Source organism: Papio anubis, chromosome 1, assembly GCF_008728515.1.
Source record: "Papio anubis isolate 15944 chromosome 1, Panubis1.0, whole genome shotgun sequence".
NCBI classification, from domain to species: domain Eukaryota; kingdom Metazoa; phylum Chordata; class Mammalia; order Primates; family Cercopithecidae; genus Papio; species Papio anubis.
The window spans coordinates 43,140,273-43,167,171 of record NC_044976.1 but is presented as its reverse complement, the minus strand read 5'-3'; the positions used below and the strand labels follow the sequence as shown (position 1 = coordinate 43,167,171).

The following is a 26,899-nucleotide window of genomic DNA, read 5'->3' as shown; positions in this document are numbered from 1 at the left end:
CCCGGGTTCAAGCCATTCTCCTGCCTCAGCCTCCCAAGTAGCTGGGATTACAGGTGCCCACCACCATGCCTGGCTAATTTTTGTATTTTTAGTAGAGATGGGGTTTTGCCATGTTGGCCAGGCTGGTCTTGAACTCCTGACCTGAAGTGATCTGCCCACCTCAGCCTCCCAAAGCGCTGGGATTACAGGCGTGAGCCACCACACCGGACTCTTTGTTTTGTTTTTTGAGACAGGGTCTCACTCTGTCACACAAGCAGGAGTGCAGTGGCACAATCATGGCTCACTGCAGCTTTGACCTCCCCGACTCAAGTGATCCTCCCACCTCAGCTTTCCAAGTAGCTGGGACTTCAGGCATGAGCTACCATGCCTGGCTAATTTAAAAAATTTTTATTTTGTAGAGATGAAGGTCTCACTATGTTGCCCAGGCTGGTCTTGAACTCCTTCAAACCATTCTCCCGTCTTGGGCTTCCAAAGTGCTGGGATTACGAGTTTGAGCCACCGCGCCTGGCATACAGAGTCTTTCCCCCTCCCTATCTCTAAAAGTCTTTCAAGACCCAGCTCAAGAGCCAATCACACTGCCAGAAATGCCCCTTCTCTGATTATGAGCTCCTCAAATCCTTACTCTTCTGTAGTATTTATCTCACATGCAGAATCAGAGTTGCTTCGTGCATGGTTTCTCTCCCTCTCCCGTTAAGACATGGGAGAGAGAGGGCCAAAGCTTGATCCTCACTAGGGCCTAAGGAACCTTATTTAGCCCACCCAGTCTCTGGCACATAGTATGTAAATATACTGGCACACAGTATGTAAATATAGATAAATGCAAGAAAGTTGCACTCCCAGCTCCTCGGTGGATCCTATCAACAGGGCATTCTCTGAAGTCATCAACTGAAGACTGCCTCCCACCCATCCATCCATCCATCCATCCATCCATCCATCCATCCATCCAGAATATGCCTCGACCCCACTGGGTGGAGGTTGGGTCGGCACGCGCCCCCTAGGCCGTTTTGTACGTTTTTCTACCTCCAGCCCTCGGAGCTGCGGCTGGTAGAGGATGGCAGAGGTAGCTAGACGATGCAAGTCAAAGGGCACACGCTTCCGCCGCGTAGGATAGGACTCTGTTCGGACGAGCGACCCTGCCCATTCCCAGAATACAGCAAGTCTCCAGCCTCCTCTCACCTACATAAGAGGGTGCGGACTTTTCCTGACCGGCGCCCCGGCTGACCAATACCTGATCCAGATCAAGCGAGTTAGCCAATGGCTGCGGGCCAGTAACAGGGGCGGGGCACGGTTGCTAGGGCCGAGCTAGTGGGGTGAGGCGAGAGGCTCTGGAAGAGACTTGGTGGTTGCTAAGGCGGGAGGTCACAGAGCGCGGCGCAGGGATTGGGCCGTGTCGGGGGAGGTGTGTGGTGATTGGGCGGCGCCCAGGAGGCGCCCGGGTGAGGCAAGGGTGCGCAAGCTAGAGTTCCGGCTGGAGGCCCGTGCTTGGGGCCGGCGCCTTCACCATGGCCTCGGCAGAGCTGGACTACACCATCGAGATCCCAGATCAACCCTGCTGGAGCCAGAGTATGGAATGAGGGTTGGGTCCGGGCGCGGGGAGGTGACCTCATGAATCCGTGGGTTGCGAGCGCAGCTGTAGCCCCGCCCCTCATGCGGCCCCGCCCTCCCGCGAGCCGCCCCCTCATAGGGTCCGGCAGGTCCTAGACTTAGAGGCTCAGAGAGCCCCGCCCCTCGTAAGCCCCGCCCCAGAGTGTTCCTCCCTGGCGAGCCCCGCCTCTGCCCCGAGTCAGCTGCTCGCTTGGGACCGCTTTTTTTTGTCTTTCCTGTCCGGGGTGCTCAGGTCCATACCCTTTAATCGCTTATCATAGCTGAAGGCTGCCGAAAGCTGGATCCCTCCTGATTCCTTTGTTTGGGATTGGGCTTCCCACATCTAGCCTTTCTTCGGCGGTTGTGGCTGGGGATATCACTTATTATTTTCCCGAAGGCGTGGAAGGGGAGCCTCGCGGGGTCACCGGTCCTCGCAGAAGCCCGGGACTCAGAACCCTTAGCCGTCCTTCTCCACTCTTCTTGGCAGTGGTTAACAGTGCAGTCTCTGCCGTCAGGTAGAACTCGATAGAAATCCTGACTCCTTTCTTTAGGAGCTGGATGACCTTTGGTAAGCTACCTTCTCTAAACTTCAGTTTCCTCCTCTGCAAAACAGGGATAGGGATAGTAACCTTCCTCACAGGGCTGTTGGGGCCATCTGGAGATTGTGTAAAGGGCCTGGCATGGAGTGAGTTCAGTAATTGGCATTTACCATCAGCATTGTTTCTCTCCTTACGTTAAAGAAAGACATGTAGGAGGCTCCACAAAATTAGTAGGCTTGACAGCAGGCCCGCGTCCATGACAGTGTGAGTAGATAGGGGCCCATAGAGTGGAAAGTTTGGTCTCTCTGGGAATTCTGGCAGAAGGGCCTTAAAGTATGATCAGCCTGAGGCCAGCGTATCCCTCACTTGCATTAGTCCAGCATCGCCTTCACGCCTCCTGTCTGACTGCCTGCAGCCCAGCCTCTTAAATTGCTACCACAGTGATCTTCCTAATGCAAAGGTTTGATCTTATGCTCTGCTCTCCATAAAATTTAACTCCTTCAGACCTTCCCAGACCCCTCCTGTAGCATCTCATGTTCTTTGGTTAGAGTCTAGGAGAGGGCAGCCCTTAGGCTCCCACAGAACAGATGGCCCCAGACCAGCTGTTTTCCCCTAGAGCTGGAGCTGTTGGCTTAGCACTTTTGGGTTTATAGATGTAAAAATACTTCGGACATGTTTTGGCGTCAACAAGCCATGAAGTCAGTTAATATTATTTCCTTTGGAACACTTTCGGCAGCGAAGGGCTGGAGCTGCCTTCTGCACAGCCAGGAGGGCAGCCTGGTGGTCCTGGTTCGCATTTCAGCTCCATGTCCTACTAGTTATGTGTCTTTGGCAAGTTACTGAACCTCCTCGAGCCTCAGATTCCTCCACCGTGAAATGGGAACAGCACTGGTGCCTGCCTCCTCATGGGATTGCAAGGGTTACGAGGTAGCGTTTGGATGTGTGTCCCTGGTACAGTGCGGGTGCTGCCATTGCATTGCTTCCCCTATGGTTCCCCCTCCGTCCCCCTTTCTTTCTTTTTTTTTAAGAGATGGAGTCTGCCCTGTCACCCAGGTCGGAGTGCAGTGGCGCGATCCTATGTCTCCCTTTCCTGTTCCAGGAGGCTGGGTCTTAGAACTGGAAAAAATCTCAGGGACTGTTTTGTCCTGCATCCCTCTGTTGGCATGAGTGCATTCCACTGCTAGCCGATCGTTCCCTGAGGGGATGCTTCTGCCCAAACATCGTAGCCTGTTGGAGGCAGCTGGGATTGTTAGAAAGCACTTCCCTTTCTTGAGCCACAGTAGGCCTTCCTGTCATTTCCGCTCTCAGTTCAGCATTTGCTGTGTCCTGGCCGTGGGATTGTTGTTGGCGCCTCAGAAGTGGCTCACACGCCCAAGGAGCTGAGGTTTTGGGGAGTGGAGTGAATTTATAAGCATGTGGTTTCAAAATGATGTGCTGACTGCAGGGCTAGAGCATTGTGGTGGGAACGATACAGAGCAAGGAATCTCGCTTCCTCTCTTCAAGAGGATGGCTTTGTGCCTTCACATTTCCTCCAAGAGAAACACTTCCAAGGCCTTCAGTTGTTTCTTCTCCATATTGCTCCTCCTGACTGGCTTTAATTCATCGTCCTTGCCTCTCACAGTGCATGCTCCAGAGGTGAGCTAGAGGTTGTCAAACCCCTCAGAAGGAGATCACGACACTGTGGTCCCCTGAATCCGTTTGCTTCCTATCTGTAGAGCTTCCCTCCAGGCCAACATGGCCTCATAGAGTGACAGTCTTTTGGAACCCAGAGATCGTCTGTCTTTTGCAATTACTGTTTAATGGTGGAGAAGTGTGTAGGACAGTCATATTTCATTTCTGAAATTACTTTTTAAAAACTTTTTTTGTTTTTGAGATGAGTCTCCCTCTGTCACCCAGGCTGGAGTGCAGTGGCGCGATCTCAGCTCACTGCAACCTCTGCCTCCCAGGTTCAAGCAATTCTCCTGTCTCAGCCTCCCAAGTAGCTGGGACTACAGGCACACGCCACCCCGCCTGGCTACTTTTTGTAGTTTTAGTAGAGACAGGGGTTTCACCATATTGGTTAGGCTGGTCTTGAACTCCTGACCTCAGGTGATCCACCCGCCTCAGCCTCCCAAAGTGCTGGGATTACAGGCGTGAGCCACTGTGCCCAGCCTTTAAAAACTTTTTTTTTTTTCCGTTTAAAAAAATTTTTCATTTTCATATATGGAGACAGAGTCTTACTAGGTTGCCCAGACCGGTTTGAAACTCCTGGGCTCAAGCAGTCCTCCTATCGCAGCCTCCCAAAGTGCTACGATTACAGGTATGAGCCACTGCACCTGGCCTGAAATTACTTTTCCCCTGTATTTGAAAATCAAAACCACAGAGCCCATCACTGCTGTGAGCTGACAGAGAAGCTGATGCTGGCACATTAGCTAGCTGGAAGGCAGCTGCAGATCTGGGGTCATTCAGAGCCCTGGGTCTTGTAGGTCAGGCTTGGCAGCCCAAAATCCTCCTGCTGGGAATCCTACCAGCCAGTACCTATGGCTGCCCATGCTGATGGTCGTCTGCCCAGGCCTTTGCTAAAGCTGGTGCTTTGACCCAGAATCTGCCTTCCCTCTCTTTTTCCCAGGCCAGTGATCCCCTCACTCTCAATACCCTCTCTTACTTCATTTCGTTTGGAAAGGGTCTCTCCTGGGGCTCCCATAAGCACTATATTTTCCTGTTGTCGTGTTTTTGATGGCTTCACTCACTGTCACCGGGGCCTGGGAGGGATGAGGTGCCAAGTGAGCTGAATGGAATCACTTGGCAGTACCGTAGGCCCAAGCCAGAGCTGCTCTGACATCCCAGGCCCAGACCGTGCCACCCCTCCTCCCATCCAGAGAATGGTCAGCCAAGTCCCACCTAGATCCCCTCTGTGACTTGCTCGTAGGCCGGCAGCCTTCTAAAGGCACCATGTGGCTCTCATGTTCAGTAAACATAAAAACATAATTCATTCATAGAATTAATGGGGCTGGGGCCTGGGCCTGGGACAAACATTTTGCTCTTAAACAGAAGGTCTTAAGGGGATCACAGAGAGCGGACGTGAGGGGACTTTTGCTCCCCAGGTTTTACTGTGTGCCTTTTTTGCTCACCACTGACTGAGATCAAAGAAATATAGACATCATCTTAACCCTCAGGAAGTTGTCATGGGCACCCAAGAAACAGTGCTAAAGGGTCTGGACCACCATGGTGGGCCCTGTGGTGGGGAGGCTTCCTGGAGAAGAGCAGCCCAAGCTGGACCTGAAGCTTCAGGAGGGCTCACAGACCCCCGGTGAGCAGCAGAAAGTGCCGAAGTCAAGTCCACGGCCATACCACCTTGAACATGCTGATCCAGAAGCTAAGCAGTGTTAGGTCTGCTTGGAACTTAGATGGGAGAAAGTCCAGAAGTAAAGCCCTGAGGGGGGACAGCAAGTGGCTGGAGGGAAAAGGGGCCTGGCAGGAGGCTGCGCTGTGCTTTTATGGGTGGAGAATGAGATGAAAACCTGAAGAACTGTCATGACGGACAGACGTCAAAGACCCAGGCAAAGTCATTTGGGATTTGATCCTTGGCTTGTCTGCAAGGACCCCAAAGACCTTTTTTTTTTTTTTTTTTTTAAATACAGAGGAGTTGTGTTTATTTTTGGAATCATTATCTCTTTTCTTTCACCTCTAGATAAGAACACTTTCTGGCCAGGCGTGGTGGGTCACGCCTGTAATCCCAGCACCTTGGGAGGCCGAGGTGGGCGGATCACTTGAGATCAGGAGTTGGAGACCAGCCTGACCCATATGGAGAAACCCCGTCTCTACTAAAAATACAAAATTAGCCAAGTGTGGTGGTGCCTACCTGTAATCCCAGCTACTCAGGAGGCTGAGGCAGGAGAATCGCTTGAACCCGGGAGGTGGAGGTTGTGGTGAGCCAAGATTGTGCCATTGCACTCCAGCCTGGGCAACAAGAGCAAAACTTTGTCTCAAAAAAAAAAAAAAAAAAGAACCAAGTGTCTTGGTTTCCAAGTGTCTGCTCTATGCCAGGTGCCAGTGCTGTACTAGACCCTGGATTTGAGATCCAGGCCTCTTCGCAGGCCTCTTTCTCTCTGAGTGTCTGTGGTACTTACACTGTTAACCATGTTCTATCCACATACCAGGCCCACCAGGAGCTCCTTTCATTATTTTATTAATCCTCATAACCACCTTGTCAAGTAGGGAGAACCCTTAATCCTGTTTTACAGATGAAGAACAGACGCTCGTGGGGAGGTAAAGTGTCTTGCCCAAAGTAATTCCAGATCTCAGCTTAAGAGCCTTACTCCAGGGCTTGTGCCTGTCGAGATTTCAGTTGCCATTAGGAGGGGCTGCCTGAATATGATGCCATTTCTAGGAAACAATTAGGGACATGCACAAAGAAAGGAGTGTCCATTAAAGTATTTTTATAACAGCAAAAAATTGGAAACAGCATCATATCCAATAATGGGAGATTTGGTCACCATAAATTATGAAACATTCTATAGCCTCTCTGAAGCCACTAAAAGTAATGGTGTAGAAATATATAAACTGACAGGGAAAAATGTTCACAATATATTGCCGAACGGAAGAAAGCAGATTACAAACAATATTCCAATTTTATTAGATACTCATTTTCTACTTTTTCTACAGTGAGTATGCATTACTCGTGAAGTAATAATAATTTCAATTTATTGAACTCTTTCCTTCTGCCAGGCACCATGCTAAGCCCTCTATAGCTATTATCTTATTTAATTCTTTGTATCATTATCCCCATTTCACAGATAAGGAAATTGACGCTTAGAGAACTTGATTAAGGTCCGTGTCATAGTTATTAAGTGGCAGAGGCAGAGATTTGAACTGAGATATGATTTTGTACAGTATGTACTCTTAGATACTATGCTACTCTGCTCTGCTCTTCTTTTAAAAAGTAAATAAAAAATAAAGTAATTTGGCTGGGTACAGTGGCTCACGCCTGTAATTCCAAACACTTTGGGAGGCCGAGGAGGGTGGATTGCTTGAGCCCAAGAGTTTAAGACCAGCCCGGGCAACATGGCCAAACCCTGTCTCTGCAAAATAATACAAAAATTAGCTGAGCATGGTGGTGCTTGCCTATAGTCCCAGCTATTTGGGAGGCTGAAGTAAGAGGATTACCTGAGCCTGAAAGGTTGAGGCTGCAGTGAGCCATGACTGTGTCATTGCCCTCCAGCCTGGGCAACACAGAAAGACCTTGTCTCAAAGAAGAAAAAAAATTTGGTTTAAATATAGGAACTGTGAGACACTAGAAAGTATTTCTGGGTAGAGAAATACCCAGTAGAGAAAATTAAGAATCTTTTAATTTTTTGCATTTTATTTTATTTTTATTTTTATTTTATTTTTGAGAGGGAATCTTGTTCTGTCGCCCAGGCTGGAGTGCAGTGGCGTAGTCTCAGCTCACTGCAAGCTCCGCCTCCCGAGTTCACGCCGTTCTCCTGCCTCAGCCTCCGGAGTAGCTGGGACTACAGGCACCCGCCACCTCGCCCGGCTAATTTTTTGTATTTTTGGTAGAGACGGGATTTCACAGTGTTCGCCAGGATGGTCTCCTGACCTCGTGATCCGCCCGCCTCGGCCTCCCAAAGTGCTGGCATTGCAGGCATGAGCCACGGTGCCCGGCTTTTTTGCATTTTGAAAAGATAACATAGTTTCTATTTTCATTCCGGCTTCCAAATAAAAAGTACATGTTGTGCAGCAGACCCTTAAGCCTTATCAGCCCTTTCCTTTGTCTTCCCCATATGCCCCTGGGATATACACAATCTAATTTGTGCTTGAGTTTTATGACTTGAACTGTTGTACAATATATGTATTTGTAATTCTTACACTATCTGTGTCAGTATTATTTGTTGAGAAATTCTAGAGGACAGGGAGCTTGTGAGATTAAATTGTTTTGTGGGGTACTCGAGAAGTGCGAGGGTTGAAAAGAATCCTTCCGCATTGCTGAGGGGCTGCTGGGCATCCCTGGCCTTTTTGACTTCCCAACTGCTTTTGACTCTGCTGGACCACCTGCCCTGTTGTTTGAGATAATATTTTAACTCTCATTGCAGGAGTTATACATACTGATTTTAGAAAACAGGAAAAAAATCATGAAAAAGAAATTGCCTCTAATCCCAGAAATAATTGCTATTAATATTTGATGTATTTTTTTCTATGCATAAAAAAATATGTGGCTGGGCGCGGTGACTCACGCCTGTAATTCCAGCACTTTGGGAGGCCGAGGTAGGCAGATCACCTGAAGTCAGGAGTTCGAGACCAGCCTGGCCAACATGGTGAAACCCTGTTTCTACTAAAACTACAAAAATTAGCCAGGTGTGATGGTGGGCGCCTGTAATCCCAGCTACTAGGGAGGCTGAGGCAGGAGAATCGCTTGAACCCGGACGACGGAGGTTGTAGTGAGCCATGATCGCACCACTGCACTCCAACCTGGGTGACAGAGTGAGACTGTCAAAAACAACAAAAAAAGTGTGTGTTTGTGTAGTATGTGTGTGTATAGGGGTATTCTGTTATGATATTGCTTTATAACTTGTGTTTTCATTTAATGTATTACTATTATTATTATTATTTTTATTTTTATTTATTTTTTTTTTGAGACGGAGTCTTGCTCTGTCACCCAGGCTGGAGTGCAGTGGCCGGATCTCAGCTCACTGCAAGCTCCTCCTCTCGGGTTCACGCCATTCTCCTGCCTCAGCCTCCCAAGTAGCTGGGACTACAGGCACCCGCCACTTCGCCTGGCTAGTTTTTTGTATTTTTTAGTAGAGACGGGGTTTCACCGTATTAGCCAGGATGGTCTCGATCTCCTGACCTCATGATCCGCCCGTCTCGGCCTCCCAAAGTGCTGGGATTACAGGCTTGAGCCACCGCGCCCGGCCATATTACTATTATTTTTAAAAATAATAGCATTATTGAGAAATAATTTATATACCATAAAATCCACCCTTTAAAAATGTGCACTTCTGGCCAGGCGCAGTGGCTCATGCCTGTAATCCCAGTACTTTGGGAGGCTAAGGTGGGAGGATTGCTTGAGCCCAGGAGTTCAAGACCAGCGTGGGCAGCATAGTAAGACCCTGTCTCTACAAAAAATAAAAAATTAGCCAGGCGTGGTACCATGTGCCTGTAGTCTTACCACTCAGGAGGCTGTGGTGGGAGGATCGCTTGAGCCTGGGAGGTTGAGGCTGTAGTAAGCCATGATCTTACTGCTGCACTCCAGCCTGGGTGACAGAGCGAGACCCTGTCTCAAAAAAAAAAAAAAAAAAAGTACAATTCACTGGCTTTTGGAATATTCACAGAATTGTAAGAGTATCACTGCCATCTAATTCCAAAACATTTTCATCATCTGAAAAAGAAACCCCATTCCCGTTAGTAGTCACTGTCCATTCCCTCCTCCCCCCAGCCCTTGGCAACCACTAATCTTTCATTCTCTATGGATTTGCCTATTCTTGATATTTTATATAAATGAAGTCATATAATATGTGGCCCTTTGTATCTGACTTCTTTCACTTAGAATGATGTTTTCAAGGTTCATGCATGCTATCACATGTATTAGTACTTCATTCCTTTTTATGACTGAATAGTATTTAATTGTATGGATGTATCACATTTTGTTTATCCACAGATGATAGGAGAAATGTTTCCACCTTTTGGTTATTATGACTGCTATGAACATTCATGGGCAAGTTTTCATGTGGATGTATGTTTTTAGTTCTCTTGGATATATCCCTAGGAGTGAAATTGTGGGGTCATGTGGTAACTCTACATTTAACTTTTTTGAGGATCTGCCGTACTGTTTTCCAAAGTGGCTGCACCATTATGCATTCCCACCAGCAGTGTGTGAGGGTCCTGGTTTCATCCACAACCAACACTTGTTTATTATCTGACTTTTTAATTATAGCCATCCTGGGTATAAAGAGATACCTCATAGTGGTTTTGATTTTGGTTTCCCTAATGGCTATGATGTGGAGCATCTTTTCGTGTGCTTATTGGCCACTTGTAAATCTTATTTGGAGAAAGACCTGTGTAATATATTCAGGTCCTTTGCCCATTTTTGAGTTGGGTTTACTTTTTGCTGTTGAGTTTTAAGAGTTTTCTCTGTATTCTGGATATTACTTCCTTATAAGATACATGATTTGCAAATGCTTTCTCCATGCTGTGGGATTTTTCTTTTTTTCACTTTTTTTTGGATTATGTCCTTTGAAGTAAAAAGTTTTTATTTTGATGAAGTCTCAATTTATCTCTTTTGTTTGTTTGTTCCTTATACTTATGGTGGCATGTCTATGAAACTGCTACCTAATCCAAAGATTTACTCCTATGTTCTCTTCTAACGGTTTTGTAGTTTCAGCTCTTACATTTATATCTGTGATCTGCTTAATGTATTATTGAATACTTCTCTATGATTTAACATTTTTCTTTCTTATAAGTGGAATTACCAAGATTGCATGGTTTTTTTTTTTTTTTCTGAGATGGAGTTTTGCTCTTGTTGCCCTGGCTGGAGTGCAGTGGCGCAATCTCTGCTCACTGCAACCTCCGCCTCCTGGGTTCAAGTGATTCTCTGCCTCAGCCTCCCGAGTAGCTGGGATTACAGGCGCTCGCCACCACGCCCATCTAATTTTTTGTATTTAGTAGAGACGGGGTCTCCCCATGTTGGTCAGGCTGGTCCTGAACTCCTGACCTCAGGTGATCCACCTGCCTCAGCCTCCCAAAGTGCTGGGATTATAGGCTTGTGCCACCGTGCCGGCAAAGATTGCATGTTTTTGAGACTTCTTGTGACTGTTTTCTCCCTGTCATTTCTACCCCTCCCTATCTGTCTCTCCACTGCTCTGGTTCAGGCCTTCGGCATCTCTTGCGTTGAGTTTTATGGTAGCCTTCCACCTGTTCCTGATGAACACTGTCAGTGCAGCGTGTGTTAAGTGTACTGGTGTGGTGGTGGGTGCTGTGACAGTACAGAGGAGGGGCAGCTCTCTCAGTCTGATGGTTTGGGGTGGGGGGTGGTGAGAAGGGGTTGGGGAGGGCATCAAGGAAGGCTTCCTGGAAGTAAGCAGTGAGCTGACTCTGTAGGTGGAATGGGCATTAGCACAGCATGAACACGGAGCATCAGCATTGTGGGCTGGAGAGCAGAGAGCACGCACAAGGTCGCGGTGGTGGAGGCGGCAGAGCACACTGGTCTGGAGAGTGGGCGCTGGCTCTGCTGCTTCCTGGCTGTGTGCTTTTGGGGGAAAGGGACTTCCCCTCTCTGTGTTTTAGTTTTCTCAACTGTAAAATGGGGATAGTAATAGTAGCTAACTCCTAGGGTGGTTGCAAGACCAAATGATGCAGCATATATTGAAGTTGTGGCTGGGAGAAGCAGGCAGATGAGGTCATTATGGGGTCTCTTGATGTACAGGAGGCAGCCGTGTATGCAGGTTTGGAGCTGAGGTGATGGAGATGGTTTTGTTAGCTAAAGGGCTGGCTAGGGTAGGGGATACAAGCTGGTCTTTAGAGTCAGACCACCTGGATTTGGATTTCAGCTTCACTGCTTGTTAGTTATGTGACCTTGAGCAAGCCGTTTCCTATGTGCCTCAGGTTTTTGTCTGTAAAATGAGAATTCTTGCTCATAAGAGTATTGCAATTTTTTTTGTTTTTGTTTTTAAAGATGGAGTTTTGCTCTTGTTGCCCAGGCTGGAGTGCAATGGTGTGATCTCGGCTCACTGCAACCTCCCCCCAACCGGGTTCAAGTGATTCTCCTGCCTCAGCCTCCAGAGTAGCTGGGACTACAGGCATGCGCCGCCACGCCTGGCTAATTTTTGTATTTTTAGTAGAGATTAGGTTTCTCCATGTTGGTCAGGCTGGTCTCGAACTCCTGACCTCAGGTGATCAGCCCGCCTTGGCCTCCCAAATTGCTGGGATTACAGGTATGAGCCACTGCACCTGGCCTTTTTTTTTTTTTTTTCCTTCATAATAGGGTCTCATTCTGTCACCCAGGCTGGAGTACAGTGGCATGATCTTGGTTCACTGCAGCCTTGATATCCTGGGCTTAAGCTATCCTCCTGCTTCAGCACCCTGAGGAGCTGGGGCTACAGGCATGTGCCACCTTGCCAAGCTAATTTTTGTAGAGATGAGGTTTCGCTGTGTTGCCTAACCTGGTCTTGAACTCTTGGACTCAAGTGATCTGCCTGCTTTGGCCTCCCAAAGTGCTGGGATTACAGGTGTGTTGTGAATAATAAATGAGTTGATATGTAAAATGATTAGAATAGTGCCTGACATACCATGCTGTGTGTGTTAGCACTTTTTGCTGGAGAAGTTTGTAATGGTTTAGGAACAAGGTATATTTGATTGGTTGCACAGGATTCTGTTAAGTCTGAATAGAGTGGGAGATCCAGCCAGGGGCCAAAGTTTTCAGTGCCTCAAAGTTAGCTGCCAGAGGCCTGGAGATGTCAGCAGCAGGATGGGAAGAGGGTGATATCGCCAGCAGAATAAGTAAAAAAAAGGGGAGGAGTTTGTACAAGAGGGTGGAAGAATCATGATCCTGATGTGGCAGTAAATAACAATAGCGACAGCAATTACTTTTGACCAGGCACAGTGGCTCACGCCTGTAATCTGGCACTTTGGGAGGCTGAGGCGGGTGGATTGCCTGAGCTCAGGTGTTTGAGACCAGCCTGGTCAATGTGGTGAAACCCCGTCGCTACTGAAAATAAAAAAATTAGCAAGGTGTAGTGGGTGCCTATAATCCCAGCTACTCAGGAGGCTGAGGCAGGGGAATCGCTTGAACCCAGGGGGTGGAGGTTGCAGTGAGCCAAGATCACGCCACTCACTCCAGCCTGGGCAACAGAGTGAAACTCCTTCTCAAACAACAACAACAAAAGCGTTTTTAAATGAGCCGGGCATGGTGGCGCGTGCCTGTGGTCCCAGCTACCCAGAAGGCAGAGGTAGAAGGATCGCTTGAGCCCAAGGAGAGTGAGGCTGCAGTGAGCTGTGATTGTGCCACTGCACTCCAGCTTGGGCAACAAAGCGAGACCATGTCTCCAAAAATAAAGAAATCAATAAAGAATATTACAGAAAGCTTGGGCTATGGGAGTAGGCAGTCTGTCCAGGGTGCCAGTATTCCGAGGGTTTCTTTACCTTCATGGAGGATGAAGAGTCATTCCTGCCTGAGTTGGTAAAGCCAAGGTTGCCAGCAAAACGGAGTTACAAATCCCAGCCTCAGGAGGAGGGGCAGTTGGGAAGCCCAGCAGCAGCTGTTTGAACCTCTGGCAATTGGGAGTACACCATCTCTGCTGGTGGGGGCTGGCCTTGACATCCCGTGGCCACCAGGGGATGTGACCTCCTTTGGTTGCTTTCTCTGTACTGGCGATAAATCCCAAAGCCCTTTGCTGGTGTCTCGGTGGTGGCACGTGGGAGAAACCCTGTAGGCAGGGGAAGGGGAACCTGTTCTCAGAGAGCTGCAGAGGTAAGGGAGCCTCCCAGAACAGGGTCTTGGAAATCGAGTTACTGGGTCTCGGAAATGGAAAAGCAGGTTCAAACGGTAGCTGCTGATTACCCTCCCTGAGGCCGCCGCAGCCAGAGCCTCGTGGGCAGAGTCATACCCAGCAAGGTTGGGCTGGGACCCCACTGAGGCCCAGGGCCTTTCCACCAGAAAGGCCAGTGCAGGTGAAGAGCCATCTGGCAGAAGATGGGGACACTAGGCTGAGAAAAGTAGTGAGAATATTTGGAGCTGCTTGAGATAGACCTGTGGGACTGTCCCTCATCAGAGGCCGAGCCAGCAACCATGGAGGCCGGGAGGGCTGGCAGGTGTCAGCAGGGGACCGAGGCTTTGGCAGCTTCTGCTCCAGGCTGAGTTGCAACCAGGCCTGGGACCCCCACCGCTGCGGGCAGTTAATCTCCGAAGGCCAGAGTCACCACCACTAGAGAGCAGGAACATTGAACTTTTCAATCACATTAATTTCCACAGGAAATTGTTGTCTTCCTTTTGTCCAAAGGTTAGTGATTTATATTTACCATCCTCTTAACTAGCCTTGAAATTTACTGTTGCCAGGTCACCACCGGCATCCATAAATTTCAGGGTGGCAGCTGAGCATAGCCAAGTGGCTTGGTCCTTGGAAGGGTACATGCCGGCCCTTTTGGGAGGGCAGATTAACTGGCTACAGACGGTCCTTGTACAGAAGTCCCCCTGAGGGGGTGGGTATTCACTTTGCAGGGGAAATGAGATGAGGTCTGTTTGACAAGGTTGCAGGGAGGCTTCGTTAAAGGCAGCCCTGGTGGTGGTGGCGGCTGGCTTGTGCCTCTTAGCATATCACCAGCTGTGGATGGGGTGGCAGCACAGATGGTGCTGGAGTAGTTTAGGGTGGGGAGCAGGGACCAGATTCCCAGCCCTACACTTTGCTTAGACAAGTACCTTAACCTCACTCTGCCTCAGTTTCTTCATCTGTAATAAGAGGACCTTCCTTAGAGTATTGTTATAAGGGTTAAACCTCAATAAATATAGGCTGTTGTTATTCTCTGGCAGGACAGGGTAGATGGCTTGGTACATGTCAGAGTCAGTCAAACTCATGTCCCTGCCTGCACTGTCCCATCCATTTCTCCTTTTAAGACCTTCTTCTTCCCAGGAGGCTGAGGTGGGCAAATCACTTGAGGTCAGGAGTTCAAGACCAGCCTGGCCAACATGGCAAAACTCCTCTACTATAAAAAAAAAAAAAAAAAAAAAAAAGCTGCACGTGGTGGTGGGCGCCTGTAATCCCAGCTACTCAGGAGGCTGAGGCAGGAGAATTGCTTTAACCCAGGAGATGGAGGTTGCCCTGAACTGAGATTGTGCCACTGCCGTCCAGCCTGGGTGACAGAGCAAGACTCCATCTCAAAAAAGACCCTCTTCTTCCATCTGCTCATGGAATTAGAACAGGGGCTGGCAAACTTTTTCTGTAAAGGGCCAGTCAATATTTTAGGCTGTGCGAGTCACCTGATCTTGTTGAAACTACTCCACTCTGCTGCTCCTAGCGTAAAAGTAGCCATAGACCCTAAGTAAATAATGAGTGTGGCATGTTTCAATAAAACTTTATTTGTGGACACTGAAATTTAAATTCCATATAATTTTCACGTGTCACAAAATATTCTTTTGATTTTTTTTAACCATTTAAAAATGTGAAAATTATTTTAGCTCGCAGGCCATACAAAAATAGACAGTGGGCTCAGTTTGACCCTGGGGTTGTAGTTCGCTGAGCCCTGGATCAGAAGGTGAAAGGGCATGGAGAAGGTATTTACTTTCCTCACTTGGGCTGTCTTCGAGTCTCTAAAGAAAGGTGCTCTTGTGTTGGTTTGTCCGGTGACCCCACGGTGCCTCCTGAGAGGCCAACAGAAAGGAGCTGGAGCAGTATGGGGTGGGAGCTGGTGCATACGTGCTGGCAGGATGCCTGGGCCTGGCACCCATTGGTTCCCTGCCTGCAGCAGCCAGAGTGCTGCTAGCTCTGGGTTGGGCAGTCACCCCCGCCCCCACCCCAGCTCTGGTGTTGACAGTCCACATCTGTGTTTCAGAGAACATCCCCAGCCCAGGTGGGAAGGAGGCAGAAACTCGGCAGCCTGTGGTGATTCTCTTGGGCTGGGGTGGCTGCAAGGACAAGAACCTTGCCAAGTACAGCGCCATCTACCACAAAAGGGTGAGTACTCTGGTGCCCTCACCCCTGAGCTGCCGTGAGGGCTGACCACCTTTGAGGCAGGCCTGGGGATGGCTTTAAGAACAGCCTGTGGAGATCAAGACCAGCTTGGCCAACATGGTGAAACCCCGTCTCTACTAAAAATACAAAAATTAGCTGGCATGGTGGTGCATGCCTGTAATCCCAGCTACTTGGGAGGCTGAGGCAGGAGAATCACTTGAGCCTGGGAGGTGGAGGTTGCAGTGAGCAGAGATTGTGCCATTGCAGTCCAGCCTGGGCGACAGAGACTCCGTCTCAAAACAAACAAACAAACAAAAACTGTGAGGAAGGCCATGGGGTTATAGGGACTTGGTGGGATTATCCCCACTTGGCTGCCAGCTCTGTGGCCTGGTGTGACCCCTTTGGTCTCCTGATGGCTTCCCCTTCCTTCCTCCCTGCATCCCACAGTGGGCAGCCCACACTTGATGTGCCTCACAGTTGTGGAGTTGGCCCAGGCTCCCGTCCCTGTTAACTGGTCAGTGCCTCTGCGGGCAGCAGGAGCTGGGACTGGGTATCTGGGCATAGCTTGTACTCCCAGGACCTCCTTTCCCACCAGGTGAGTTTCTGTCTTGTGACTGCCCATGGCACCTTTCACATTCCCAGACTAGTAGGGCCTCTTGGAAAAGAGATGATGCTTCTTCTCATCCAACCAAGAGTTGCATATAGAGACTGTGGTAACTGCAGAGGGCCTTAGCAGGACCTGGTTATATTTTGGAAGCCTCTCTCACATCTTGGGCCTCCAACTCCACCCTCCCCTCCCCAGATCTCTCCCCAAAACAGCCTCCTGCTGGGGTACCCATACAGACAGCTCCGACTGCCAGCTGGAAGCCCTGGACTGAGCAGTGGGGGGCACCTGGGAGAAAGGCCAGCTGAGCCCCCTTCCTCTCGGCATCCCTCCACTCACTCACATCCACATCCCACCTGCCCGAGGTGTGTGGTGGCCCTGGAATGGCAGAGGGATTGGGGGAAAATGTAGTTCTGGGCTTGAAGCCTCTCCCCAGCTCCGAGGCTGGAGCTCTGGTGTTGCCTTTTACAGACAGCCTCACTCTGCGGGCAGTGTCAGCTGCTTCTGCGTTCTGCTCACTGGGCTTGGCTTGTCTGGCTTCTTTATTAGCCTGAGATCCTTGAGGGCAGGCAGGGGACCAGGAATAGTCAAGTGTGGCTGGGATGAAGAACGAAGGGACAGGTACCCGGCAAGAGGTGGGGCTTGGAGGGGGTCCTTAGGGGATTTAAGCAGGGACGTGATGTTAGATTCGTGAATCAGAAAGTCCCTCTTGGCCTGGCGCAGTGGCTTACGTCTGTAATCCCAGCACTTTGGAAGGCCGAGGCAGGCAGATCACTTGAAGTTAGGAGTTAGAGACCAGCCTGGCCAACATGGTGAAACCCCGTCTCTACTAAAAATACAAAAATTAGCCGGGCATGGTGGCGCACACCTGTAGTCCCAGCTACCAGGGAGGCTGAGGTGGTAGGGATCGCTTGAACCCGGGAGGTGGAGGTTGCAGTGAGCCAAAATCGCACCACTGCACTCCAGCCTGGTCAACAAAGCGAGACCCTGTCTCAAAACAAACCAAGTCCCTTGCTGCAGAGTAGCGGGGAGATTGGAGGGCCGGAGCTGGAAGCCAGAAATGAGTTCAGAGGGGCTTGCCATGATCCAGGGACAGAGGGTAGTTAGGACCTTGGAGCTGGGAGCGTCAGTAGAGGTAAAGTGATGGACTGAGGAGCTTGTCAGGAGGTAGAATGGTAATTTAATGAGAGACTGGGCATGGGCACAGGGATAGGGAGATTCCCAGGTTCGCCAGGTTTCTGGCTGGGTACCTCCTGGGTAGAGGGGAGTGTGTTTTTTGAGACAGGAACACTAGAAGAGAATCCATAGGCTCTGGAGTGGATGAGATCCCCCGGGGAGTGTGTAGAGGGACAGAAGAGGGACCTAGGACAATCCTGAGGAACCCAAACTTAATGGAGTGGAAGATGAAGAGGGTCCTATGAGGAAAGGAGGAGTGGCTAGAGATGGATCTGAAAACCCAGGAAGGTGTGACAGAATCTGCAGAAAGAGCCTTTGGGAAATGGGCCATTGTACAGGGCGGGAGTAAAGATGCTATTTGGGCAGAAGGCACGAGGGAGAAAGTAGATGGAGTAAGATCCCAGAGAAGGCAGAGGTGTTGAGGTTGCAGGGTTGGGGGAGGGGTAGTCTTGGAAAGGAAGACTTTCCAATAGGGAGGACAGGATGAATGTAGAGAAAAAAAAAGTCCAATCCAAAACTCTAATATTTTATTATTTAAAAGAAAACAGGGTGGATGCTGTGACTCATGCCTGTAATCCCAGCACTTTGGGAGGCTGAGACAGGAGGATCACTTGAGCCCAGGAGTTTGAGACCAGCCTGGGCAGCATGGTGAAACCTGATCTCCACAAAAAAATTTAAAAAATTAGCCAGGCACGGTGGTGCATGTCTGTAGTCTTAACTACTCGGCAGTGTGAGGTGGGAGGATCACCTGAGCCTGGAAAGTTGAGGCTGCAGTGAGCTGTGATTGTGCCACTGGACTCCAGCCTGGGTGACAGAGTGAGACCCTGTCTCAAACAAAACAAGCAAAACAAAACAAAATGAAAACACCATGTTCCAGCACCTAGAGATGATCTCTATTTATACTTAGTGTATATCCTTCCAACTTTTTTTGGGGAGTATATATTTTCTTTACCTACATGAGACCTATTGAATGTACTGCTTTGTATCCTGCTTTTTTCAGATCATGATCTCCACCTTCTTGTTTCGTCTCATGTAGTTTCCAGTCCATATTCAGATTCCCTAATTGTCCCTAAAGCATCCTTTACAGTGGATGTGCCCAAACCAGGATCCAATCTAAGATCATACATTGCATTTAGTTATTTTGTTTCTTCTTAAGGCTCTTTTAAATTCAGAACTGTTCCCCTCCCCACCTGATTTTAGATTAAATGTCTTGCTCTGTCACCCAGGCTGGAGTGCAGTGGTGCAGTCATAGCTCACTGCAGCCTCAACTCTTGGGCTCAAGTAATCATCCTGCCTCCAGCCTCCCAAGTAGCTGGGACTGCAGGCATGCACCACCACGCCAAGCTAGTATTTTCTTCTTCTTCTTCTTTTTTTTTTTTTTTTTTGAAATGGAGTCTTGCTCTGTCACCCAGGCTGGAGTGCAATGGCGTGATCTCGGCTCACTGCAACCTCTGCCTCCCGGGTTCAAGCAATTCTCCTGCCTCAGCCTCCCAAGTATCTGGGATTACAGGCATGTGCCACTACACCTGGCTAATTTTTCTATTTCTAGTAGAGACGGGGTTTCACCATGTTGGTCAGGCTGGTCTCAAACTCCTGACTTCATCATCTGCCCACCTCGGCCTCCGAAAGTCTTGGGATAACAGGCGTGAGCCACTGTGCCTGACCATTTTTTTTTTTCTTTTTTAGAGATGGGGTCTCACTATGTTGTCCAGGCTGTAGAACAGCCCCTTTTTTTCATGTTACTGACTTGAAGAGACTGGGCTGCAAGATATTTCTACGAGTGTGGGATTCCAGATGCTGCCAGGGAGAAACATACAATGGGGACTGAAAGGCCTCTGTCGGATTTGAGCATTTGGGAGAATGTGGGTAGCCTTAAGCAGCCTCCTCTTCAGAGTCTTGGGAGGGATGCTTAGGCACTCCAGGGCTAGGAGGTCAGGCGACTGATGGCAAGGTACCTCTGCTGACCATCCCTGTTTAGCCATGGGTCATTTAACTACTGTGGGCATACGATTTTCTCCTTGTTACTACCACGTCACTAATTACTGCTGCTATTGGTTGAGAGTTTACTTTGTGTCAGGCGCTGCTTTGGTCATTTGAGATACATTTTTTTTTCCATTTAATTTTACCCATAACCTTATGAGATGGGTGTTATCCCAATTTCACCATAATCTTATAGATGGGGACCCAGACTCAGAAAGTAGTAAGCCAGCCGGGCGCGGTGGCTCAAGCCTGTAATCCCAGCACTTTGGGAGGCCGAGACGGGTGGATCACGAGGTCAGGAGATAAAGACCATCCTGGCTAACACGGTGAAACCCCGTCTCTACTAAAAAAATACAAAAAACGGCCGGGCGCGGTGGCTCAAGCCTGTAATCCCAGCACTTTGGGAGGCCGAGACGGGCGGATCACGAGGTCAGGAGATCGAGACCATCCTGGCTAACACGGTGAAACCCCGTCTCTACTAAAAATACAAAAAAAAAACTAGCCGGGCGAGGTGGCGGGCGCCTGTAGTCCCAGCTACTCAGGAGGCTGAGGCAGGAGAATGGCGTAAACCCGGGAGGCGGAGCTGGCAGTGAGCTGAGATCCGGCCACTGCACTCCAGCCTGGGTGGCAGAGTGAAACTCCGTCTCAAAAAAAAAAAAAAAAAAAAAGAAAGTAGTAAGCTGTTCCTTGTTCTTACTATTGATACATAGTGGTGCCAGGAGTTGAACCCAGACCTGTCTGACCCCAGCACTCTCCAAAGTCACATTCCCCCTACAAAGGGCCCTTTGTCTCTGGAATAGGAGGATGAGAGGGGATTAGGAGCCGGGCATGGTGGCTTTTCTAACTGACCTAGAAGGGGACCTGTGTGGAGACTGTGGCACCCTTGGCCCAGGCATGAGGAGCATAGAAGCCTACAGGGAGTTTGGGCCCAGATTTTAGAATTTGGGGAATAAGTGTTTACTGTATTTGGAATTTCAGAACAAGTATGAGGAGTGATCCCAGGCCTAGGAACCAGAGACATTTGGGTGTCAGGTCCCTGAGTCCAGAGAGTATGGACCCTGTTCTTAGGAGCCTGGGAGAGAGGGAAGGTGACAGTGACCAGTGATGACAGTGATGTGGGTCTAGCTCAGAAGTGGCCTCTGGTGGTCAGGGCTGGGGCCTGCAGGCCACCTCTCGGGTACTGGTCTCATGGGGGTACTACTTGTGTCTGGGAGGCAGGGACAGTACAGATCTGAGGTGCTGAGGCAGGGTATAGCCAAGCAGTGAGGCCCCGCCCCAAATGTGCAAGGCTTAGGATGGGAGGGTGGGGTGCAGACAGGAGGGAACCAGAGTAAAGACACTTCCTCTGGTCAGCCCAGATGTCTCCAGTACATGCTTCGGGCTCTGGGCCTCAAATACCACTACAGGTCAAGAGGGCTTGGCCAGCATGAAGCAATTAGTCCAAAAATGGGCCTTGAGTCTACCTTCCCCCCTCAGAAGGCACCTGTGTCTGTGGGCGGCGAGCTGGCGGGCTCAGGCTGAAGCAGGACCCAGAGCATTGCTGACTCTGTGGGCCCATGGCTTACGTCCTGCAGGCTGGGGTTGCTGGGCCCCTCTGACCTTAGCTTGTACCCACTACCCCCAGCTCATCTGTGAGGACTGACCGGGCCTCTCTCCCCAGGGCTGCATTGTAATCCGATACACAGCCCCGTGGCACATGGTCTTCTTCTCCGAGTCGCTGGGCATCCCTTCACTTCGTGTTTTGGCCCAGAAGCTGCTCGAGCTGCTCTTTGATTATGAGATTGAGAAGGAGCCCCTGCTCTTCCATGTCTTCAGCAACGGTGGCGTCATGCTGTACCGCTACGTGCTGGAGCTCCTGCAGACCCGTCGCTTCTGTCACCTGCGTGTGGTGGGCACCATCTTTGACAGCGCTCCTGGTGACAGCAACCTGGTAGGGGCTCTGCGGGCCCTGGCAGCCATCCTGGAGCACCGGGCTGCCGTGCTGCGCCTGTTGCTGCTGGTGGCCTTTGCCCTGGTGGTTGTCCTGTTCCATGTCCTGCTTGCTCCCATCACAGCCCTCTTCCACACCCACTTCTATGACAGGCTACAGGACGCGGGCTCTCGCTGGCCTGAACTTTACCTCTACTCAAGGGCTGACGAAGTAGTCCCGGCCAGAGATGTAGAACGCATGGTGGAGGCACGCCTGGCACGTCGGGTCCTGGCACGTTCTGTGGACTTCGTGTCATCTGCACACGTCAGCCACCTCCGTGACTACCCTACTTACTACACAAGCCTCTGTGTCGACTTCATGCGCAACTGTGTCCACTGCTGAGGTCATTGCTCCACCTCACCTCTGCTCCAGAAATAAATGTCTGACGCCTCCCCACAACCTGCATCTGTGGGGCACTCTTCTGGTTCAACTCTCTGTAGCCCTTTGGGACTTTGCAGTCCCCTAAGTAGAAAATTCCTATGGGCCTGTCTCCTGGGGGCCTCTGTCTGCTGGTGGTCTGCTTACCACAGAATCCTAGAGGGCAGGAGTGCCTGGGCATGTGTCTGTGGGAGCCTTGTAGTCATTTGTCTTTGGACAAGCGCAACAGTCAGGTTGCTGATTCCTGTGGCATGCAGGCTGGAAAGGTTGACAAACGGAGGGGGGTGTTGAGGGTGAGCCCGAGTTGATTTTTTTAAATTTAAACTGTGGTAAGAACATTTAACATGAGACCTACTCTCTTTTTTTCTTTACTTATTTATTTATCTATTTATTTCGAGACAGGGTCTCACTCTTGTCACCCAGGCTAGTGTCCAATGGTGCATTCTTGGCTCACTGCAGCCTCAACCTCCCAGGTTCAAGTGATCCTCCCACTTCAGCCTCCCAAAGTGCTAGGATTACAGGTGTGAGTCACCACGCCTGGCCAAGATCTTCCTTCTTAACAAAATTGTGTGTACGATACTTAAAATTTAAGAGATTATGTGCACGGCAGACCTTTAGAACTGAATAGTCTTGCATCTTGCATAATTCAGAACTTCATCTTGCGTAACTGAAACTTTGTGCCTGTTGCCAGAGTTGAGTTTTGATTCCTTGAATGGAAGGTGAGCTTTGTGGGGAGATGTCAGAGGGAAGGTATCTCGGTCAGGGGTAGCGTCAGGCTGCGGATAGGGGCTGTGGTCTTTGCTCCAGCAGGGCGAAGCCCTACAGTGTGAAGTACCATCCACATGGGTCCCACTTGGCAGTTCACTCAGAGTCTGAGGTAGAAGCCAGATGAGGAGCTAAGGATGCAGAGGTTAAGGGCCTGCCTGGCTCTACCACACTTCGCTAGGAAGCCGCTGGATCTGGGAAAGCTGCAAGCTGAAAGTTGCCAGAGAGTGGGGGGCGGGAAGGCAGCAGCACTGTAACAGGAGCTGGGACGAGCTAACTCCCAAGCCCTAAAGACCAGAACCAGGGTAAGGGGATTTGGGGCTGAAATAGCAAACTCCTTCATCTCCTGGAAGGGAGACCCACTTAGATACTCTCTAGGCAGGAGAGGTGAGTTCAGCTTAATAGTTCAGTATCATTTATCAGTCTAGAAGTCACTACTGCACAATGTTGCCATGTAGTAGGTATTCAATAAATATTTGTTGATTGAATGAGCTTACCGTGGTGATCAAGGGGCTTAGGGGGTAGTGAAGGAGATGGCTAGAAAAGCTCTGGATGGGAGCTGACTCCTGATATTCTCGGGGATGATGGACCCTCTGTCCCCAGAGCCGCGTTCTGTCTGCATCCCATCAGTCCTTGGTGAGTCCCCACTATGGTGGTGGCAGGGATTCCCATGCTGTGTGGCTGCATTCCTAGCCATGGCCAACAGGTGGCAGTGCAGCCTGTGCCATGAGACAGCTCAAGGCTCCCACAGCAGGGCGGGCTTCGGCGGAATGCCCTCACTCTGGGTTAATGGCCTCCTTTAGAGACCATATGGCCCCCAGGGTGGCGGTAACCAGCCATCAAGGACCTACTGAGTCCAAGCCTGTGGGAGGGGAGAGTAAAGACATCAAAGAAGTCGGCCTGACAGGAACTGGGCATTAAGAGCCTCCTCTTCATCTCTCTGTTGCTCTCACCTACTCACTCTTCTCTTCCAAATCTGTTTCTTTCCCAAACCCTCAGCCATCGCTTGACAGAGACTGTGTACATTCCTAGGATCCCAGGATCCCTGTGTTCAGGATATTGGGTGCCATCAAACTGGGTGAGGGGCTGTGAAGGGCCTTTGCTGGGCTCCAAGGGGGACTTGTCTGTGCTTCATCTGGGTGCAAGGGGTGGCAGAAGCTGCCAACTGGACCCAATTCTGGGGAATTCACTGTGGGTATCCCAGAGAAAATGGGCAACTAAGGCTGGGGATTTGGGCAGATGGGCCTGGTGAGCAAGGTGTCAAAGCAAGTCTGGAGTCATGGGGTTACTCTGGGGCCTTGACTGTTTTTCTCCAAACAGCTTTCTGTTGTGGGTGAGGACTTACATGTAGCTTTGAGCACATCTGAGCACGTTTGAAGTTGAGCTACCTCACTGGCAGTGGGGAGCTGTGGGGGTCAAAGTGCCATCTCTCCAGTGCTAGCTGCCCAGCCTCGGTTCTGTGAGCACATGGGAGACTTGAAGGTCCATCCTGGATGATAGGGTTTCCATTCTTTCCATTTGAGAATCTAGGCAGTAGCTACACTGGGATGATGGTCACTAGAGATACATATGGAGAATAGAACAAAAGCCTGAGAGGCAGATAGGGTGATCCCACTGTGGTCTCTGGTATGTTTCAGGGGACCAGAAAGGGATAGAGGCCTGGGGCTTGTGTTTGTACCAAGCTTGTGGTCACTCCTGCCCTAGGTTGGGGGATAGAGCTTGCATCCCCTCTGTTCCCCCAAGCTCTGACCTCTTCTGTGATTAATGAGCTGACGATTCTGCATCAATAAAGAATTAACCTAGAGCCCCTACCCATCAATAGTCAGGAGCCCAGATCCCCAGCCCCACCCCCATCCAAACCAAATGCTCCAGGGCCCCAGAGCAGACCAACCTTGCATGGTGTCATACACCTATAGCTAGGTCCTTTCCCCCATCCTGCCACTAGGAATTAACCCCATAACTGCCTCAGCCCACCTCCCCTAATTAGCTCCCCCACCTCCCCACACAACACACAGGCAGCAACTGTTTATACTGGTTTAATCCATGTCAAATGTAGTTTACAAAGGGAAAGGACAAGTACCTTTGTATAGAATATACAGACACAGCATCACACCATAGGGCCCACGGGAGGGTCGGGGAGACGACACTTTTTCCCTGGGAAGGGCAGCTCTAATCCCAGAAATGGTTCTCAGCAGAGGCTGGGTGGCCAGGAGCACTGTCTTCCAGTCCCCCATCTCAGCCTCTGCTTCAGCTCGGTTCCCGTTTCCTGCTTCTACCCCCCAACTCCTTATAAAGAGTCCCATGAGCTAAGACTAAGGAGAGGATCATGTCCCTTGGGGCATGTGCCCCACGTCTGGGAGAAGAAATATACACCACTGAACACCAAGCACGTGGGAGAGGGAAGGGACACCACGGGAGAGGGAGAGGCAGGTACCCCAAGAGGTGGATGAGCCGAGCCCCCAGCCAACCCTGAAGGAGGCACTGCTTCCAGGGGTTCTTAAAAAAGAAGAAAATCATACAACCAAAGGGGGAGGGGACAGGTAGAGGGCGAGGAGTTGTCCCATTTATACACAACATTGTAAACATACACGGTCTATATTACATGTGCTTCAGTCTGGTGTTTGCATGTCTGTCTGTCCGTCTGTCAGTCTGGGGGCTGCATCTCAGGAGCCGTGCCCCACTACTCCCCCAACCCCCACCTCCCTGCCCTACCCTGGGAACAGAGCTGGAACAGGTATGGCCCCCAAACCATAGGTGGGAGCCAGCAGGTAGTGCCTGGGCCACAGCCTCTACTCTGGCTCCAGAGTCCTGCGTGTGTAAATGTGTGTGTGTGTACGCATGTGTGAGTATGTGCATGTATGTACATGGGGAACCTGTGTGCAAGTATGTACAAAGGGAGAGGGTCACTGTCACAGAGGCTGGGGGCAGGTGGGGCTGCTGGAGGCGAGGCCTGCCTGGGGCAGATAGCTCACAAGTAGATCCTCCGCAGGTCTCCGGGCGCTGTGATCGTGTTGCACTGAGGGCAGAGCTTCTTGGCACCCTGCAGGGAGAACAGGGAGGGCTCTGGTCTACACAATGTGCCACGTGTGCGCATGCGAGCACCTGGGCCTGCAGCCATGTCTCTCTGCACCAGTGTGTGCTGGGACCTTGGTCCTGTCAGCACAGGCTGGGGAAGCATAGGCAGCTTCTGTGAGCAGGCAGGCACGCTCCTGTGTTGGGGGGACGCCAGGATCAAACCGCCTGGCCAGCCCCGCAGCAGGAGCCCCGGTAATGAGAACAAGGCTGGGTCCAGCTGTGGCAGCCGCAGCCCTAACGAGATTACACGCGGCCTTTGATCAGGACACAGAGCCCACGTCCGAGCCTTTTATTGCTGTCTCCGGGCGACATTTTAATGGCTGCTCCTGAGCGAGGAACAGGGGCAGGAGCAGAAGGAGCTTAGTAATGGGAGGGGGAGGGGCCAAGGCCCTGGTCCTGTTTACCCACAGCCAGCCTCCTCCTGACCCTGGGCCTCACCAGTCTGTGTGATGCAGTGGACCTTCGGCGGGCAGGGGAAGGGGAAGGGAGAATGCAGTGAACTCATGGAGGGGGAGAAGTTCCTAAACCTGCAGTGGGGGAGGAGGCAGGGAGCCTGGGGGTAAATATCCTGGGGGTAAATATCCTGTTCTCCTTTGCCCCATGCTCCCCACTTCCCCCAGGCAGGCTCAAGCATAAGCATGGACATCTGGGCAGTGCCCGCAACGGCCTCCCATTCCCCGACCCCCATGCCACCTCACCAGGGTCCGCAGCCAGCACTCCTCGCAGTGCACGTGCCAACACTGGATGGACGTCAGGGGCATCGAGTACGAGTCCTAGGGAGGAGGGGGCAGATAAGGAAGGGGTCACTCTGAGGCAGGTCCACCCACTGAAGAGCCCAGAGCACAGTGCGGAGACCCTCTCCAACTCCCCCAGAGGGCGCAGAAGCCTGACCAACGGAACCCCTAGGTTCTTTTCTACTCACCATGCAGATGAGGCATTTGTAACGGTCCCCACGAGATAGCTGCCGTTCAAGTTCTCTGACCCGAGCCTTCAGAGCCTCAAACGTGGTCACAGCTGAATCTTCGGTGATTCTGTAAAAAGGAAGGCATGGTTGGGTGGCAGGCGGGCATCTCCCATTTGCACCTCCAGCCTACACCTCCCTTGAATTCCAGAACCAAATACAGAAATGTCCCCTAGGCATCCCTGCCTGCCCCCTTCCTCTGATAGCCCGAATCTGCAAATTCACATTCCA

General features: G+C 50.6%; 3 protein-coding genes across 13 annotated transcripts in view; 1 reads left to right on the top strand and 2 right to left on the bottom strand.

The window, feature by feature from the left end:
* ARMH1 (armadillo like helical domain containing 1) overlaps window positions 1–1,308 on the bottom strand; it is a 52,640-nt gene extending 51,332 nt beyond the window's left edge. Inside the window, exon 1 of one of the 4 annotated variants that reach the window (XM_031667880.1) lies at window positions 1,229–1,308. The gene's annotated coding sequence lies outside the window, so the exon portion shown is untranslated. Of the gene's footprint in view, window positions 1–1,020; window positions 1,125–1,176 lie in introns of those variants that run through there. The other 3 variants (XM_031667877.1, XM_031667876.1, XM_031667878.1) reach the window with 3 other exon arrangements.
* Window positions 1,102–23,120, top strand: TMEM53 (transmembrane protein 53). Of its 4 annotated transcripts, none has more exons than XM_009207289.3 (3): window positions 1,102–1,188; window positions 15,642–15,763; window positions 21,181–22,221. In XM_009207289.3, the coding sequence occupies exon 3, from the start codon at window positions 21,217–21,219 to the stop codon at window positions 21,829–21,831; it is 615 nt and encodes a 204-aa protein (XP_009205553.1). In that variant the 5' UTR covers window positions 1,102–1,188; window positions 15,642–15,763; window positions 21,181–21,216; the 3' UTR covers window positions 21,832–22,221. The 4 variants fall into 4 exon arrangements, with proteins under 4 accessions (XP_009205553.1, XP_003891816.1, XP_009205543.1 ...); XM_003891767.3 differs by lacking the exon at window positions 1,102–1,188 and adding an exon at window positions 1,269–1,563 and having other exon boundaries at window positions 21,181–22,559; XM_009207279.4 differs by lacking the exon at window positions 1,102–1,188 and adding an exon at window positions 1,718–2,152 and having other exon boundaries at window positions 21,181–23,120.
* A 1,532-nt stretch (window positions 23,121–24,652) lies between these two features.
* RNF220 (ring finger protein 220) overlaps window positions 24,653–26,899 on the bottom strand; it is a 252,268-nt gene continuing 250,021 nt past the window's right edge. For all 5 annotated transcript variants that reach the window (XM_003891765.5, XM_009207219.4, XM_017960854.2 and 2 more), the window contains exons 13-15: window positions 26,630–26,738; window positions 26,406–26,480; window positions 24,653–25,672 (exon numbers count right to left, since the gene is read on the bottom strand). In XM_003891765.5, the coding sequence (XP_003891814.2) occupies window positions 25,601–25,672; window positions 26,406–26,480; window positions 26,630–26,738 (256 nt within the window). In that variant the 3' untranslated portion in view covers window positions 24,653–25,600. The remainder of the gene's footprint in view (window positions 25,673–26,405; window positions 26,481–26,629; window positions 26,739–26,899) is intronic.